The sequence below is a fragment of the Eublepharis macularius genome, chromosome 5 (genome assembly GCF_028583425.1).
Source record: "Eublepharis macularius isolate TG4126 chromosome 5, MPM_Emac_v1.0, whole genome shotgun sequence".
In the NCBI taxonomy this organism is placed as follows: Eukaryota; Metazoa; Chordata; class Lepidosauria; order Squamata; family Eublepharidae; genus Eublepharis; species Eublepharis macularius.
Genome location: NC_072794.1, coordinates 149,400,393 through 149,418,531, shown reverse-complemented (window position 1 = coordinate 149,418,531; position 18,139 = coordinate 149,400,393). Strand labels below are relative to the sequence as shown.

Sequence of the window (18,139 nt, the reverse complement as noted above, 5' to 3'; positions counted from 1 at the left end):
GTTTCTTCACCTTGTTGAGTGGGTACTGTAATACCAAGAATGCCTGATATAATGATGCAAGTCCCCATCCAAGGAACTGGAGCACATGCTGCAATAGTGGTTAATATAGCAGAGACAATAAGTTGTGTGGTGTGCTCAGGGTGGTAGCTAGAAGCATGTAAATGTGCAGTAGGCAGTGTGTTTTTAATGTAAGTGCTGCTTACGTGTCCATTAAGTACTTGTCCAGTAGAGAACAGAAAACGGCCTGTGGTATGAAATGGCTTGGCTCAGATTGATAGTAGGATGAAAACTGTGAAAGATCTGGAAGGATTTCTCAATTGCTTCCTTTCTATAGGTCCAAATAGTGAAAATGCCATTAATAAATCTCAAGCCGAGGAGAATTTTTGCGGGCAGCAGCATAGGCAGCATTACTTTAAGTCAGTGAATGTATTTCTTTGTTTTAAAAACATATATCATGCAACTATCAACTCTACCAGGATAACCAGGCAGCTGAGAAATATTCAAAAAGAGAAAAATATAATTAAAATGCTAAAAAATATGTTTAAAATGACAACAGTTTTTTAAAAACCCACTCAGTTACAAGTCTGGATGCAAAGGAATGTTTTTGCCTGGTACCTAATCCCCCTCAAGACTAGAAAACAGGAGAGCCCATGTTGGAAAGGAATTCTGTAAGCAGATCACTACCAAGGCACTCTCCCTTGGGGCTATCCAGATACTTTCACCAGTTGGAGGATCATGGGATAGATCTTGTTGAAAAGTGCATGGAACTGTTGAGCATGGAACATATGGGAGAAGGCAATCCTTTAGACAGATCTCTGGACACTGTGGAGCCAAGCAGGTATTTAGGGCTACTGTCATGGCATGTTGCTGTGCTTGGTATTTTAGGGGGGAAGTTAAAAATCTGTTTTTGAAAAGACCTGCAAGCCTTCTTATTCTAGGAGTCTTTCCCTTCATCTTCTGAACAGCCCAGCTGGAAGTTATAATTCAGTGATCCATTAGTCCAAGTTTGTCTTTGCCCAGCATACATTTTAGATTCCAAATTAAAGACCCTGAAATCCACTTATCCCTCCCACAGCATTTTTTAATGTTACAGAAAACCTATTCTAATGAATGTCTTGATGGAGTCCATTAGCTGGAAAAGTATCATCAAAATGTAAATTGCACCAGAGGCAATTTGGTGAATGCAGGTTAAATTTACTTTCCCCCTATATCCATCTCTCAGTTTATGTTGCAGGCACACTCATACGGGTCTTCAACATTTTGTTTCCTACATACATTTTACTAATACAAAATCACTTCTGAAATTTGAATTAGAAAAAAAGGGAAGTTTGAACATGAAAACCAATGTGTATAAAAACAGAAGCAAGGACCAGGGTTCTAACACAACTACTTTTCACAAATGTCCCCTTATTGTACAGGAATGTTACTAAAATACCTCTCAATATAGATCGAAGAGATCGAAAAACACGGACAACTTGGTGTATGCGAAAGTGGCAACACACCACTCAGCCACAGAACAGGAGGAAACTGCATAGGAGGGGCTTAAGTGGAGGTATGCATGAAGTTGGGGGAGGGTGAGACAGGAAGGCAGAAATCAACTTCACAAAACAGACCAAGTTTCAAAGCTGCAATGAACTGAAGCGGCACAATCCACACAAATTTGTTCCAACGTATCAGGGAAGGGAGGGTGTTAATCCATATATTTAAATTATTTTATTTAAACTATGCCACACCAAACTCCTAATATGATACTATTGCCTTTTCTAGACAATCACCATATGCCCTTTGGGTTGTTTAATATCTTATCAGTTTTGGGCCTATTCCTAAACAGTTACATCCTTCTAAGTCCACTGAAGTTAATGGGAGTAGGAGGATACAACTTTGCTTAAGACAAGACTGCTAGGAAAGCAGCTTCCTAGAGTTCTGTTCATGTACATTAATTTTAATTAATTAATTAATTCAATTAATTTTGCAACCAAAATTTGACACACAAACCAATGGACACCAAAGCACAGCAATGAGAGAGCAACCTCAATCTAACTCAAAATTCTGACTTTTATAGTGGTCAGCAAGGGTAAAGAAAGTAATTATTTAATAATAATAGTACCATTCGATTTATATACCGCCTTTCAGGACAACTTAATGCCCACTCAGAGCAGTTTACAAAGTGTGTTATTATTATCCTCACAACAATCACCTTGTGAGGTGGGTGGGGCTGAGAGAGCTGTGACTGACCCAAGGTCACCCAGCTGGCTTCAAGTGGAGGAGTGGGGAATCAAACCCAGATAGCCATGTCTTATTACTTCATTGAGCTTGTTTACCATTTCTCCCCCAACCCAAGATGAAAATCTTATGAAATCTCAAAAGTTTTCCTCACACTTCATATCATTCCATTCAGGAGATAATTGAACAGGAACGTGATTCTCTCCACATAAATAATACAACAAAACAGGGGGTGGGGTAGGACAGGGTAATGAGTGATCTCATCTGGATCCTGCAACAAAGTAGGAAAAACAGAACCAAAAAAACAGAATGAGGAAACTAGTGTTTATACATTTTCACTAAGCAGAAAAAATTACCAGGTATCTGTAATGGGGGAGGGGGGAGGTATCAAAGGATGAAGAGAATCTGAGAGAAAGCCAGATAGTGAAGAATATCCTTTAAGATAACAGGAACACTTTGCTCTATGCTGTTTTGCTGTGAGCATCTGCCCCCAAATCACGACAATCTTCATTACTGTTGCTTTTTCAATACCATAAAAGTGGTGGCAGGAGAGAAGGCAGCATGGCAAAGTGGTGGCATCATGCATCAGGAATTGGGTCTAATCCACTCATCTGAGAGGGAATGCCAGATACACACTGTCCATTAACAGTTAATTACTTAACAACAGCAACTGAAGTACAGTGTTAGGTAACCGGATTCTGATCAAGGAAGCAATTCCTTCCCCCAGCAAGTATGCCTGTGCATGGCTGAAGCATATGCCATGCAGACGCTTAGTCAATAGTGCTGCAGCAGACACTGTCATGCTGCAGTCCCAAGAGCAGCAGCTATCAAGGGGCACAGGAAAAAGCAGGAGATTCCCTGCCTACTTTCTCTGGAAACAGCAATGCTTCCTCTTTGTTGCAGATACAGTCAACGTATTTCAGTGTAGCACAGGGCAATCCTGAGTCCTGACAGAAGAATTCAAAGGCACTCCCCCACGTCTAAAGAGAGTCAGTGTTGCATTCCAGCAAGTCCCTCTTGAATTCTCAAATGCTATGATAATCAGGTGCAGGTCAAGAGATAAAGCTATTTTAATTGTTAGCACGGAGAATACCATCTGATATCAAACTGAGCACTCGTCAATTAATTACAATGCTTCTCAGAATTGGCATTAATACAAATGGGGGACCTACTAGGAGTTGGAGGGGCATTCCATTTTGTCCTGTAATCCCCTCCCCTAAAATTTTCTCTTTCCCTTCCCTAGCAGCCTCTGTAGAGTCACTCCACCTACTTCCTTCTCTTCTTCCCAGCCACCGGCTAACCAGAGACTCACTACCTGCACAAATCAGCCAGGCCTTCCTGAGTTCAGCTGTCCATCCCAATGACAGCCTCCCCTTAGGAAAAGTCTCCCTAGATTGAGTGGTGGCGGCCACTGGGTCCTGCCAATCTGCACCATTAGGGAGTCTCCAGTGATCACACCAGGCCTGTCCTCAGAAAGTCCTCCATCAGGGGACAGGACGGGATGGGACTTTTTCCAGAGGTCTTTTGGTCTCCAAGTCCACCCCTACTCCCACCTGCCCATTTGTTCTACAAACACAAAGGCTTGGAAGGCTGGGTAATATTGTTGCAGGGCCCAGCAAGCCTCCAAATGGCCTTGGGATCTCAGAATATAGTAGGCATTCTTTTCTTAAAGCTACAGATGTTGCTTCTGTTATTTGGACAGGGGGCTAATATCCCAATTAAAAAAAAAATTATCTGCTGCAAACATGGCACTTCCTCCAGATTTGTAAAGAAATTTTCCCAACTATTCCTGGCTCCTGTTTGTGGATTTTTTGAGCCAAATTCCATGGTGAAGTTTGGAATTAGATATATAATTAAATTATAAGCAGGTATTACAAAAAAAAAATGAAAATGAATTTATAAACAAAAACATACATGCTGTTTGGTACCATAGCGCAAATAGTTACGATTAAAGAAAAACAACTGGAATAGTTTTATACTGAAAGCATCCTCACCTATTCATATACAAAAACCTACAGAAATCATAACAAATCTCAGTGTTTTTGCTTACTAGAATTTGGAAATCCTAGATTACAGAGACTGTGTTTCAAGGACAACTTAGCCTTGCGCAGCTGTAGCACAAAGCTGAGGGAGAAACTAAGATTTCAGGCTTGACTCTAACATCCTTCTCCAAACCCAGAAACAAATAGTCTCAACTGGGGCTAAGACAAACCCAAGAAAATAGGGATGGTAGAGTTTGCTTTCTCAGGTAGCTCAATTAGGGGAGGGGGAGATAATTAGGGTACATTGTGGACTTCATGGTATTGTGGCAGCTAGCCCATATTCCACCATACACTGGAGTAGTTTCTTTCAGGTCGAGCGGTAACATTCCATTCTACTGATTTCATGATGGTTCAGTCTTTGGCAGCTGAAAAGACACATTTATCATCTGGTGATGGGTAGCCAGTGACCTCATAGCTTTTAGAAGTGGTGGTTTTAATTAGCACTCTCAAACTGACCTCTGTACGAATCACATCAGCCAACACACATGAATTCCTCCAAGGTCATAAAAAGAGAACCAATCAACCAATGTTTAAAACGTGAAGATGGCACATAGATTAACATCCGTCATAAAATGAAGCAAGATCTACGTGTTGCAAAATGCAGAACCAGATCACTCACAGAAGGCTGATGGAGCCTTACCTTTCAACCCTGTGTCGATCCTGTCTCCAAGACTATTTCTTGACTAGTCTTTTTCAAGAACACAAAAAAGAAAGAGGCAGACACAAAAGGGCACAAGGCAGTCTTTAAAGCAGGGGTGCAAATCTAAATGCTTGCTTCCCTTTAAAGTCAAGGCAAGTAAGTTGCAATAATTTGGGTGCCTGTTTGCTGGTTTATTTTTAAAAATTATAAGCTGTTTTCCACATGTCTTCAAACTTACAACGACACAGGAAAACAATAAAACTACAGTATCTAAAACCAATATAAACAGAATTTATAAAAAGCATAATAAAAGAGCTAAAAATATAAACCAGTCCAAAAGGGAAAATTCTGAAAGAATTTCTTGCCTCCAAAGGGAAGTCAATCCACAGCTTCAGCATCACAGCTACAAATCTCCAGATTCCAACAGTAGATGTTCATACTGCATAAAAAGATGGTAATTAAAGCAAGGTCTGACTTGACAACGATGACAGGAGGACTGATACAGGCAGAGATGTACTTTAACGTCAAGCTTTATAGATTAAAACCAGAACCCTGAATTGGGCCTAGAAGCACACCAGAAGCCAGTGATGAAGTAAAAACTACACATGCTCCCACTGCCTGACATTTAACTGGACGTGGGCTGCAGCATTCAAGTTACCTTCAAGAACTGTTCAAAAAATATTCCAGAAGCTAGAATTGCAAAGCCCATGTCCTCTAAGAACAAATATCACTGTACAGCAAATGCAATTGATAGAAAGCAACAAATTATGAGAAAAGAACAACAAGGTCCAAGAGGATCCCAAAACTGTATTCATGAGGTCCCATCAGTTGTCTGCACATTTACAAGTGCAATCCTAAACTGGTTTATACCCTTCAAAGTCTCCAAATGAGTGAAAAAAGCAAGGATTGCACTGTAAATCCCTCCAGAGCACAAGAATGTTCCACCTCCTCCTCCACCACCACCACCACCACCACAACAAATAACATTCGATTTATATACCGCCCTTCAGGACAACTTAATGCCCACTCAGAGCAGTTTACAAAGTATGTCATTATTATCCCCACAACAAAACACCCTGTGAGGTGGGTGGGGCTGAGAGAGCTCCAGAGAGCCGTGACTAGCCCAGCTGGCTTCAAGTGGAGGAGTGGGGAATCAAACCCAGCTCTCCAGATTAAAGTCCCGTGCTCTTAACCACTATACCAAACTGGCTCTTTAAACTTGTTTGGATTCAGTTTCAGTCTGTTCACCTTCATGTATCTGACCACAGCTTCCAAAGGCTACTTGAGGACAGAAAGAGCAGCTCTTGACTGTTTAATGGGATACAAAGGAGGATGTAACCAGAATGTAGATAACACAGCTCCAAACATCTGGTTGACCTCTTCCAACTACTTCATTTTTGACAGACAGACAATAACAATACACTTTGTAAATTGCTCTGAGTGTGGCATTAAGTTGTCTTGAAGGGCGGTATCTAAATCAAATGTTATTATTTAAATTATTTAAAGAAAAAAATACTGTTGGACATTGCCATCTTCACACACACACACACCCCAACCATTTTGTAACTGGAAACAGTATAAACTAAAATTTGATCAGATACAAAATTCTTTCTTCACAGAGAGTAATTAATCCTTAATAATTTTTATGCTTCTTACATACAGAGCTCCCAAAATATGAATAGTCCATACAAACCAGGTTTGAGTCAAACCATGTTTTCTGCCAGCAGAAGGGCATTTCTACTCAAAGAAAAGGGGAAGAATTATTTTCACCCCTCATCACAGAACCCCCACACTGTGCCCAGTGGCATTCCTGGGAGCCCCCCCCCCCCCAATATTCAAGCACAGCAATTTGAGGAAAGTGAAGATGGCTCCAATGGAGGGGGAGGAAATTTTACATCAATGAGCGGAACTCTGCTTGCCATACTGTGGATCAAATCCAGTATGAACAGGTTGCTCCCAAGCTGCTGTATTATAGACTGGAAAGAGGGTAAAGTGCTGAAAGTACCAAGGTATAACAGACAAACAAGTTAGACATACTGAAATCAACATGCAGCACCAAGATACAATACAGTTCTTCATGCATTCTCTGCCTGAAAAAAGAAAAGATAAGGAGCAGATTCTTCTGTTTTGGTTTAAATCTTTCATACATACACATATCAGCCAGATCTAAACCACCAAGCCACTTTCTCAAAAAGTGGCTGCAGGACTTTTTTAAAAAAGAAAGTTCAGAACTGTGCAGTGGTATGGGATCGTAATTCACACACTTAAGATGTGCCTCTAGAATGCACCTCCTTGGTATGCATGCAAACACTTTGTTGCTTAGAGTTACATTCCGTGACATATACAGCACTACCCTATGCAGAAGGAACTCAAGTCTAAGCTTACTGATTTCAACGAGCTCAGACTGAATTAATTCTGCAAAGGATTGCACTGTTCAAAGCCTACATAGTGTGGGAGAAAATCCTCAGTACTGGAAATTTTTTATAGCACCAATGCAGGAAACTTGAATTCTTGAACTTAACAAATGTTCTTCTGCACATTAAAAAAGGCCTGTGTGCCATGCACCCACATGGTAGCTCTATATAATAAGAGGGGTGGGGAGGACAAAGTTACTAGTGCTTCAAGCATTCACTTGTATTTTCCAGGAGGATTGCCTATTTTTTATTTGTGATAATGGAGAAAAACTCAGTCAACCTATTCTAAAACCACACTGGAGAGAAAGGTGGTTAAAAGTGTTTGGTCTGTGCATGCATTCATGAAACCTCTACAAGAGAGGCCATAGCCCTTACTTCAGATTTTAAAACTCAGAAAAATTTTCAAGACCCTGCTGCTTATTCTGTGTGACCTCGCAAACAAGAGGAAGCCCATCTTATCCTAGTCAAGGGGTTGGATTCAACCAGTTTTTCCTGGTTGAAAACCAAAAAGGAGGAAGAGTCCCGTTTCACTACAAAAAAGGCTGTGCTGCTTGGACAACAATCATGACGGGGGCTGTAAGCACTGAGAAGAAGCAGGTGAGACTGAGATAAGTTGGCTGGAACCTAAATACACACATACATATAATAACACAAATATAAAAATATTTCTCAGCAAACTGTGTCTTTTTTAAGCAGCTATAATCTGTATTAATATTAAATTGTCTCCCAGTCCTTAGCTTTGATAGACAACATCAATTACATATTTTAAAGATGTTTATTACAAGTTGTGACATTTTCTCCTAAGACTAGTGGGAAAGGGTAGATTAGGAGGTACTGGCTTGCCAACAAAAACAGTTATTAGTCACTAAAACTTAATAGTTATTACATTAAAAAGAACAAGATTATTAAAGCTGTGCGCCGAAAACAACGTATTTCCTATTCTTTTTAGGTTATTCTAGTTTGGGCAGTGACTACTGATGAAGTTAAACACATACACGTGAACAATAATTTTTTATTGCTCTTAAATTCTTAATACAACTTCATAAGTGGGGAACCCACAAAGATTCTATGGGGCATCTCATTTCATACTCTCCCCTTCCCTAACCCTGCCATCCACAGGTTCCACCCCCAAATCTTCCCTGAAATCCCCCACAGCATCTCCCCTTTTTCCTGCTTCCTTCTCTTCTTCCCACTCACCAACCAACCTACCTTTATTTGCCCTGTTCTTCAGCTATCCCTTCTTCCCTCCCCCAGCAGTCTCTACCCAGGAAAACCAGTTGTGCAGCGACAGCCACTGGGCTCGGCCCAGTGGTGCAATGCCAGCCTCCAGGCCGGGTAGGGATTCCAACCTCTAGGTGAGGACTGGCAATCTCCCAGGAATACAGCTGATTTCCAGACAACAGAAATCAGTTCCTCTGGAGCAAATGGCTGCTTTGAAGGATGGATGCCATGGCATTATACCCCACTAAGCTCCCTCCCCTTCCCTAACCCTGCCATCCACAGGTTCCACCCCCAAATCTCCAGATATTTCCAAAGCAGGAGTTGGCAACCCTAAGGCCAGGCCGAGTTATGTTGTTAGGAATCCACAAAGACTTACATAGGGCACCACATTTTCCCCAGATCCCCTTCCCCACACTATTTCCTCTTACCCACCTCTTGACCACCCCCCATACCTTCACCTTTCCCTGCTTCCTTCTCTCATTCCTACCCACCAACCATCCTTTTATCTGAGTCCCCTCAATCTTCAGCTATATTTATAATTTATAGCCACCTTTCTCCACAATGGGAACCTAAAGCAGCTTACATCACGCTTCTCTCATTCATTGTATCCTCACAACAACGTTGTGTGGTTGAATGTGTAACCAGTCTAAGGTCACCCAATGAGCCTCCATGGCAGAGTAGTGATTTGAATCTGAGTCTCCTAGAGCCAAGTCTGAAACTCTAATCATTACACCACAATGACTTTCATGAAATGGCTACTATTGAACAGTAGCAAGTGGCCAGGCCTGGATGTAAGGTTGCCAGCCTCCAGGTGGTAGCTGAAGATCTCCTAGAATTACAACTGATCTCCAGGCAACAGAGATCAGTTCCCCTTGAGAAAATGGCTGCTATGAAGGTTGAACTCCATGGCATTATACCCCACTGAGGCCCCTCCCCTCCCCAAACCCCACCCTCTCCAGGCTCCACCCCCCAAATCTCCAGGAATTTCCCAACCTGGACCTGGCAACCCTCCCTGGATGAGTTATGAAACTCAGGTGGTAGCAAGTTGTTTGGGTGTTGCTACCAGGCCTGGTCCCAATGAGTCCTCCCTCAAGGGCCGAAATGTCCCTGTATAGAACCTTGCCCCCTTCTCTTGCCATTTACTTTCAGAAACCAAAGCTTGAAGACTGGTAATACGGTTGAGGTTGCCTAGCAACAGCCACTGAGAACATTAATTTCAGATTGTTTGGCAAACCTGAGGCCTTTTCAGGTTTGTAAAAAGATCTGTCTTGTCTGCTCAAGGCTTCAGTCTCCAGAGTTAAGTAACCACAGATTTAGTCATGTTGAGAAATATATATATTCATTAGTTCCTTCGAGATCAGCATCAAGATGCTCTTAGTCACGAGACTTTTCCATAGCCAGCCATACCAAGTCTCTGGAAGCAGATCCTAGTTCTCTCACTGAATTTGCGAGACTGAATTCCCAATTCTCCAATGAAGTATGCCTGCTCCTCTGCAGCAAACAGTCTGCTGCTATGGAGTGTTAATTAGACATGGGCACGATCGGAATTACGGTCTGAAAATTGCCCCGATTTTGGCGTTTGCGCCATCGGGACCGGGCTGATGGGTTCTGTCCACGGCTCCCGGTTCAGCGGTCGGGTGGGGCGCTCTATCGGGTCTCGATCGGATCGATCGGTTTACGTTCGGGATTGCAGTCTGCAGACAGTCTTGCGCCAGCCATCTGTTCCCGAGGGAACGGAGCCCCATGGAAACAGAGCCTGGGGAATGCCGGAGCTGTTTGCCCTCCTTCTGTCGCCCTGGAAACGCGAATGGAAGCCCAGCTTTCCTTGATCAGCAGGGCTTCCTTCCAACCCCGGAGCAGCCAGAAAAGCACGTGCCTGTCTCGTCCATTTGGGAGAAGAGAGGGGAGGGCGGGGGAAGGGGGTGTTCTTCTGTAGCCATGGGCACTCGAACCTCATCCCTGCAAAGCCTGAGAGGCAGCTCTTACGGCCAAACACAGCCCTCCTGCGTAGCAGACCCAGGCTTTATAAATAGCCATGTGCTGCGCAACAAAGTTTCACTTTCCACTCGTGGGTGGAGTGGGACAGAGGCGAGCTCTCGCTTGCCACTTTTGGAGAGAGAAAGCACAAGAGAGAGAGGGAGGGAGCTTTAGCTTTGGGCTTCAGCGGATAAGGAATTAGGGAATAGGGAGATATCTCCTCTGGTTCCAGGGCTGCTGCCTAGCTCTGGGGCCAAACTCGGTGGGCACCTCGGCTGAGGGCTCAGGTCTGGGGGGGAGCGTTGCAGCTGGGGTTGGGCTCTATTCCTATTCTCTCTCTCTGCTTCCAGGGCTGCCGTCTAGCTCTGGGGCCAAGCTCAGTGGGCACCTCCTTGGCTCAGGGCTCACACAGTATTACACACTCTAGTGCCTGGTCACTCTGGTCTGGGGGAGTGTTGGTGGTGGGGCGCCCTCCCGTGTCGGCCTTCCCGATTCCCGATTCCCGATTCTGTATCGGAAACGGGACTTGATCGGCAAGGTTCGGGTACCTGGGTTCGGCGCCGCTGCGGAATCACGATCAGCTAAATCGGGATTATTTTTTGGATCGTGCCCAGGTCTAGTGTTAATCATGTATCTAATGAAGTAAGCCCAATAACTGCATATGTCCACTGGATTCTGTTTATGCCACAACAAATCAACATGGCTAATTTTTTCTCTTTTACAATGAATGAGAACTTGGGATAGGGATTCCTTGGCTGTATTCCTAAGCACACCTAACCAGATGAAAGCCCACGTTGATATTTAAGACCATAAGGAAACAAGAATAATATGCCACACGTACAAAATTTCTTCTTGTATCTATATAGTCTTAAACATTATAACTTGGGACTATTTGGTTTCATATGCTTAAAAATACAGCCAAAGAGTCCTGTAACATCTTTGAAATTCTTATTGCAAAAGGGAAACAATTCCAAAGCACAGGCATGGTAGTCTTCATGGACACCCGATTTACTACATTTGAAGGTTTCAAGTAAATGCCAATGAACAGGAGCCAGGGAAATGTTGAGATTGGAGGCTATGTATACCTAAAAACAAAATATATAACACAATCATAACTTTTCAAATCTGATCATAACCCTGCAGCTTGACATCGACAAATATGATGGGATGCTACCCGCCCAATATCAAAATCTACACTGTGATTTTGAAATTTTGTGACACGGGCATTTATCCCCACTCCTTGCCTCCTTTTTACTGCTGCTAAGAAGGAAGCAAGGAAATCATTTCATCTCGGTTCAGATGAGGGATGCCCCACCCCAAAGACCAAAAAAAAATCTGTTCTTGCTAAGTCTGTTTTGGGGGTGGTACAGTTTCCATCCCTCCAATGGCTACCATAACCCTTGAAAGAATAGCTGTAATGGAACACTAGGAAGGGAGTAAAGATTTGGATCATCACAGACTTCCATAGTTCCTCCATCCTCCTGCTGCAAATCTGAGAGCAAATTGCACCTTTCCATTTGAATAGTTGCTGCTTTCTTAGTTCTTTTCTCTGTATCAGCATATTGCTCATAATTTAATTAGCTATTATTGCTACTAGGTAATATTTCTTGGATTTTGTAATTGATTCCCAAAGTGGCTTTTTAAAAGCTATCTCAGTTGAAAAGGAATGTATACATATTGTAAATTCTCACAGGCTACCTTCCCAGAGTCAGATAGCACTCCAAGTTCCCAGAGGAGCACCCTCCACCCACATTCCTGGGGTTTGGAACCTTCTGTTCAATAAGTCTCAAGTTCTACACTTTCCATGGAATAATCCAGTTATTGCCCATCAGTTTTTCCTACAGGCATCTGTTTTGCAATTAACACCTCTGGTAATATTATTCACACAACTCATTACGAAGTTCATTCTATTTACAGAGACCTTTTGAGCACTATGCTTAATGGACGAGTGAAAAGAGTACAACAGCAAGAAGGAAGGCAAAAAATAAGACATGCCATTTTTAACAAAAGCACATCCTACACCAGTGGTTTTCAAACTCTGATCTACAAATGGACTAATGCCATATTCCGATGGGCACCGAGAAGTACGCTACAAGACAGCCAGCTGAGTCTTACTGCTGCTTGGTGGGAAGCTCAAGCCTCTTCCTCCAACAGCAAACAGAACTCCACCCTTCCAGCAGCAGAAGGCATAATCTGCCTGCAAGTAAGAAAGCCCCTCCTACACAGCAGGGACAGGCTAAACTTGGCTCTCTGTGCTGTGCTAGTGCAGCCTGCAAGAGAGCCCCTCTGCCCTCCCCACCTTCCCCCGCCCCCATGCACAAGGCCAGATGGCAGGCTGTGTTGCGCTCTGGAAGAGGAGAAACTATTGTACTAGCCATGCTCAGTTTTTCCAGTTCTGGGTGGGAGAGGCTGTACATGTGGCAATAAAAAAAAAGCTTTAGTCTCTTGTGTGAAAACAGTCAGAGAGAAGTCACCTGTATGTTAGAGGAAACCATTTTGCCTGCTTACTGTTTTTCCAGTTTAGGGCACTATAGTGAGGATATGATGCCATCTGAGCATTCCCTGAGTAACTGCTCATGTAGAAACACGTTCCAAGATATTTATGCAACATCACTGTTACTGCAGGAACAACTGACGTCCATGTCAGCACTCTGGAATATTAAGTGGGATTCTAATACTCTGAAAATGTAATGTTTGGCAAGTTAATTGCTAAGAAATGTATTTTTGCAAAGTTTATCTTTGTTCAAACCTATTACACAAATTTGCAGGAAATGCCTTCCAATCTAACTGCATTACCAGAGATCTTCACAAGCTACCTTCATTAAGCAGAAAAGCAAAGCTAGTGGAAAAGGAGCAGGGAACCACACTGATGATTACGAACAACAGAATGATTATTTTTCTTACTCCCTTCTCTAAAGCCTGTAGAAGCATATACTCATGTTCTTAGAAAGCGATTAACCACATGCTTTAAGAGCATGATGGAATTCAAGATGGGCTGCATATCCAAGATTGCTTGATGTGAAAAAGTTAAACCTTAATACATTCTAGGCATCCTTTTGTAGTCTAGATGAAAGTGGCATTTCCACGGTTCTAGGTTCAGGAGGACCTAAGATGGGCTTGAGCTTTCATCTGCGGAACAGAATCATATAGCTGACATGTAGGTGAAAGTTCACATGTACATGAGCAGCGAGAAGAAGATCAACATGTTGGACCTCAAAATGTGACTCTGAATATAACCTATGTATTTTAAATTAGCTACTAAAATCAACCATCTCTGGATGGCATAAAAGGTTTTTGAAAAGTGCACAATAAAACTGCACAACAAATCATAAATTGCAGTAAACAGACAAGATGTGCAGCAAAAAGGTATTTCCATCATGCAGTGAAGAACTTTCACACTTACGTTGTTAAATAAAGGGAGAGCAGAAGATCCAAATAGCTTTCGGACAGTGTACGGAAGGACAGCATGAGCCTTCTCTGCTTGCAGCACTTGTTCTTCTAAGAAAGAAAGATGCTGTCCAACCATTTTAACAAATGCCTACAGATGTTAGAGGAGAAATGAGCGAATGAGATGGAGTCGCACTAGGTTTCAGAGTTGTTGTGGTTCCATATCCTAGTGTTACAAAGGGCACTTCTAAGTAACTGCTCCCTCCAGCAATCACAGTCCTTGTACAAATGACAGACATACTGAATCAGTGCATAACCTCCAATGCAGAATTTCGGCAATAGATCTATTCATTGTCATCTCTCAGACTTAGAACCATATTAACCAACTTCATACTACTTTATCAAGTAGAAAATGCGTAAATATGGACATACAGAGTGTTCTAATCTACTGAAAGAAAAATGCTAATGGCTTCCTTGAAACAATACAAATCTGCTGTATTGACTTTCTATCTACTATAAATCTCATTTGCATGGCAGAGAAGCTCTATCATGTCACAAAACCTTGCTGAATTTTAAGTGTAAAAACTACCCTTTTTGCTTCTTTTACTTCCAAGCCAGTTAAACACCATTATACAGATTACACAGATACTAAACAGTATGATAAGTATCTGTGCCATGTTTTATCCTGGAAGAAACTTGCACTCAGCCAACCCAAAAATATAACAGGTTAAAGTGAGGGCGTCAGTCCATTACCTTAAAGCCTTTCACGCTGGCAGTTTTTAAAAACTTCACAGCAGTTAGAATGTTCATAAATGTTTCATGCCACCTCATCTGCTGAACCAATGCCTGGAGAATTGTCATTTCAGTCTACGGAAACCAGAGTCCTACAGTCAATAGGCATAAAAGTTTTGAAGACTACAGTCTGCATTTGCCTCTGTTTATTTTTTCTTTTGCTGAATTTTGAATTTGGGGAGAAACTGGTAAAAACCCTAATTTTCTGAATGTCTGTAAGATCTGTGCTTTAGTTAGATGTCTCACTGGCCTTTTAAAAAGTTCTCTAAAAGGTTATCCAGAGCAAACCTGAATTTTGTAGATAGATATATAGCACCAAGCTAAATTCGGTATACATACCCATCCATGGACGAGAAGATTGAATTTTTTTTCATTTTTAATAGTCAAGGTTAGATCAGGAAAAAGTATTTTAAAATCCTATATGCCAGCTATCAGAAAGCTAGATAACATTTTCAAATGTCTAAGAGTTCATATAGCTAGATTTCTGGTATTATTCCACCTCAAGAAATAAAACGGGCCATGAAAACTTGGTTATGATCATTATATATTTTCTGATCAAGAATGATAGCTTTCGTTTTTGGAAGACACTTGTTTAGACCTCTTAAACTGCCAGCAGAAAGCGTTGAAGGTCTGGAATATTCCCCACCCCACGCCTGCCATTTCGATCTGAGGACAGTTTATTCTCAGGGTGAGGAACTTGTGTATACTGTACCAGTATACACTGTACCAGTCAGGGGGGTCTAGTAGGGGGAGAAGGAACAGAATGAGATTGCCCTTTTCTGTCTTGTGCATGAGCAGAAAAAGGAGAAATTTTATCCTCTTCCCCCTCTCCACAACAGCAGCGCAACTGGTGCGTCTTTTAGTACACACAAGTCCCTCAACACAGAGAATAAACTTTCACAGGATCAGAAATTGTTCCAGGGAGAGGGGAAGGTGGGGAAGATCCCACAATCCTTGCAACTGTGGATCGTGGGATCCAACTCAATGGATCAGATCATCTACAAAATTTGGAGAGGAAGAAATTTCAAATGCACAATCTTCCGGACAAAAGTTAATGTAAATAACAAACCTCTAGTTTGTCCACCTTCATATAGATGTTGTTCATTTCTATCATCTTGGCTTTAATGAGTGGAATCGCCTCATCCAAAAGTTGGGATGTGTCACTTCTAATCTGTACAGACAAAGGAAGAGAGATGAATCAGAAAACACTTCCAGTAAATTCCAGAACACCTTTCACTCAATTGTTTAAAAACGCAAGTACTATTGTTTTATTTATATCATATAAATCCATGTAACTTTCCATAACTAATCCATGTAGGAAGTTCAGTTTACAGGGATCTCCCAGTGGGCTCCCATCCAGGCAAACATTTAGTCAATTTTTATTTAGTGTCAACAATATTAAGTGCTCTCTTATTTCCTACTGTGTCCAAGTCTAGATCAAGATGTGTAGCTGTTTTAGTCTGTCTGTAGCAGTAGACTGTGTCCAAGTCTATCTTCCGCATGTGACAGGCCCCAGACCATGGCTGTCACGTGCCTGAATCCAACTTGTAGTGCTTTCCCTTGGCCTCAGATTTTGGGGGGGGGGGGGTGTTAAGCAGCACCTGTTTCATTTCCCCTCCCCTAGCTCTACTCCTATCTGAGCTGGGAGCCGAAGCTGGTGTGTCTTCATTGGCCTCCTCCCTCAAATCTTTTAAAGGCCTTAGCCATGACTGGGACTATGGGAGCATGGACACATCTGGGAGAGACCTGTGGTGTAGCAATCTCCTCTGAGGTTAGAGCTTCCAGACAGCTGATTGAGAGGTGGCCTTTTACGAAGGACCAGCTGTCTTAAATGGCTAGTCCCCATTAATCAGCTGCAGCCTCAAACTCTTGCCTTACGGGGGGGGGATTTTTGGGCCTCCACTTTGGTTCTAACATGGGCTTAGGGCTAGAAAATATAGTCTGCATCCTGCTGAAGTTAAGCTAAGGGCAGTGGCTCATTAAGCAGCAGCCATGCCAAGGACAAGGTGGTGAGTTGTTAAGCAGCAGTGGAATGCAGACCCGCTCCTCCCTAGAGCCCACCTCAGGCTGAATAAACCAGAAGGCCATTCTCCCCAAGGACTTTGGAGCCTCCTCCCTGAATAATTGAGCCTATGAACGACCCAAGTCTCCAAGACAATACACAATGGACTAATCCCAGCAAATTCCTTCCCTTATCTTAACGACTGTACAGGAAGTTTTCTGCCCCCTCCTTAATCTCGTTATTCACCCAGCTTTAGGTCTATGTTTCTCTGAACCTCCTCCAGGAAGCATTTTTAACTTCTATGCAAACCTGGACAACTCCCCTTTTCAACATCAGTTTCCTCCCCACTTTAAACTTGGGTGATTCTCCAGAACTGGATTTTCTGAGAGCCTTAATGCAGTGCAGGATCTGGCAGGTGCTCAGCCTTATCACAGACCCATCACCTTCCCAGCAACAGACATCTGCCTCGTGCCTGGTGTTTTGTTCACTTATCACTGCCCCACCTAATGACCAGTACATTCCAGATCATGATCATTCATACGATAGCCCCCAAATCCCCAATACTTGGCAGCAGTTTTTCCAGCTGCTGTCCCTGTGTGGCACAGGTTCCTTGGAGACACGAGCTGGTCTCTGTCTCTACACCTCACTCTTCTGCTCTTTGCATCAGGATCTCCACCCTCTACAGGACAGGTTGCATGCTCCCCCCACCCCTGTAGACAAGTAGCTGTTAGGGAAAGGTTTCTGGTTTGCTGCTTTGAAGTCTCTCTCTCTCTCTTTTCTTGTAACAGTTGTTTAATTTGGCTTATGTTATCTCAGTAAAACCCTTTTCATTTTAAGAGTGCTTATTTCCCCTGGATATTCTGAGTTCTGGGCTGGATTTGGACCTCGGTATACACAGATTAAAGATCCCAAAATATTGTCTTAAATCCCTCACTGCACACGTGTTTGTTCTGGGCCAGCAAGGGGATGTCTTTGCTTGTTACAGGGCCTCCATGCGTATCACAGTTTCGGTAACACAGCTGGCTAGCCTGTGGTTCTTTACAATGTTCATCTGTGGCCACAGTGGGACTAGCAGATGCTGGGTTTGGTCCCAGAGGCTGGCAAGGAGAAGGGCGTGTGTGTACCTGACAATGCATTCAGTAGCTAAGCAGCCAGTTACACAATACAAATCAAATTTTTGAACAGCCTATTACCTTTTGTAAGGCTTTCCTTAGCTTGTGTCATATGAAGTGATGCTCGGTCTCTCTATAGCTGAGAATTAGCTATCCTCCAAGAGGCCTAAAAAATAACACGCAAGACTCTAAAAAGCACACTACGTTTTACACTATTAGAAGCTGAACCAGAAAAGACTACCGCAGGCTCCATTTTATAACCTGCTAACCCAGATAGTTGCCTCTGTTGCATAATATTTCAAATTATTGGTTGGATGAGCAGGATTAGA

The 18,139-nt window shown here is 42.6% G+C and overlaps 1 protein-coding gene across 2 annotated transcripts in view; it reads right to left on the bottom strand.

Annotated features, from left to right (window-relative positions):
- Positions 1-18,139, bottom strand: part of BCAS4 (breast carcinoma amplified sequence 4) — a 73,812-nt gene that overhangs the window by 34,240 nt on the left and 21,433 nt on the right. The window contains exons 3-5 of one of the 2 annotated variants that reach the window (XM_054980872.1): positions 15,766-15,867; positions 14,658-14,771; positions 13,921-14,055 (exon numbers count right to left, since the gene is read on the bottom strand). In XM_054980872.1, coding sequence (XP_054836847.1) covers positions 13,921-14,055; positions 14,658-14,771; positions 15,766-15,867 — 351 coding nt within the window. The remainder of the gene's footprint in view (positions 1-13,920; positions 14,056-14,657; positions 14,772-15,765; positions 15,868-18,139) is intronic. The other variant, XM_054980873.1, reaches the window with a different exon arrangement.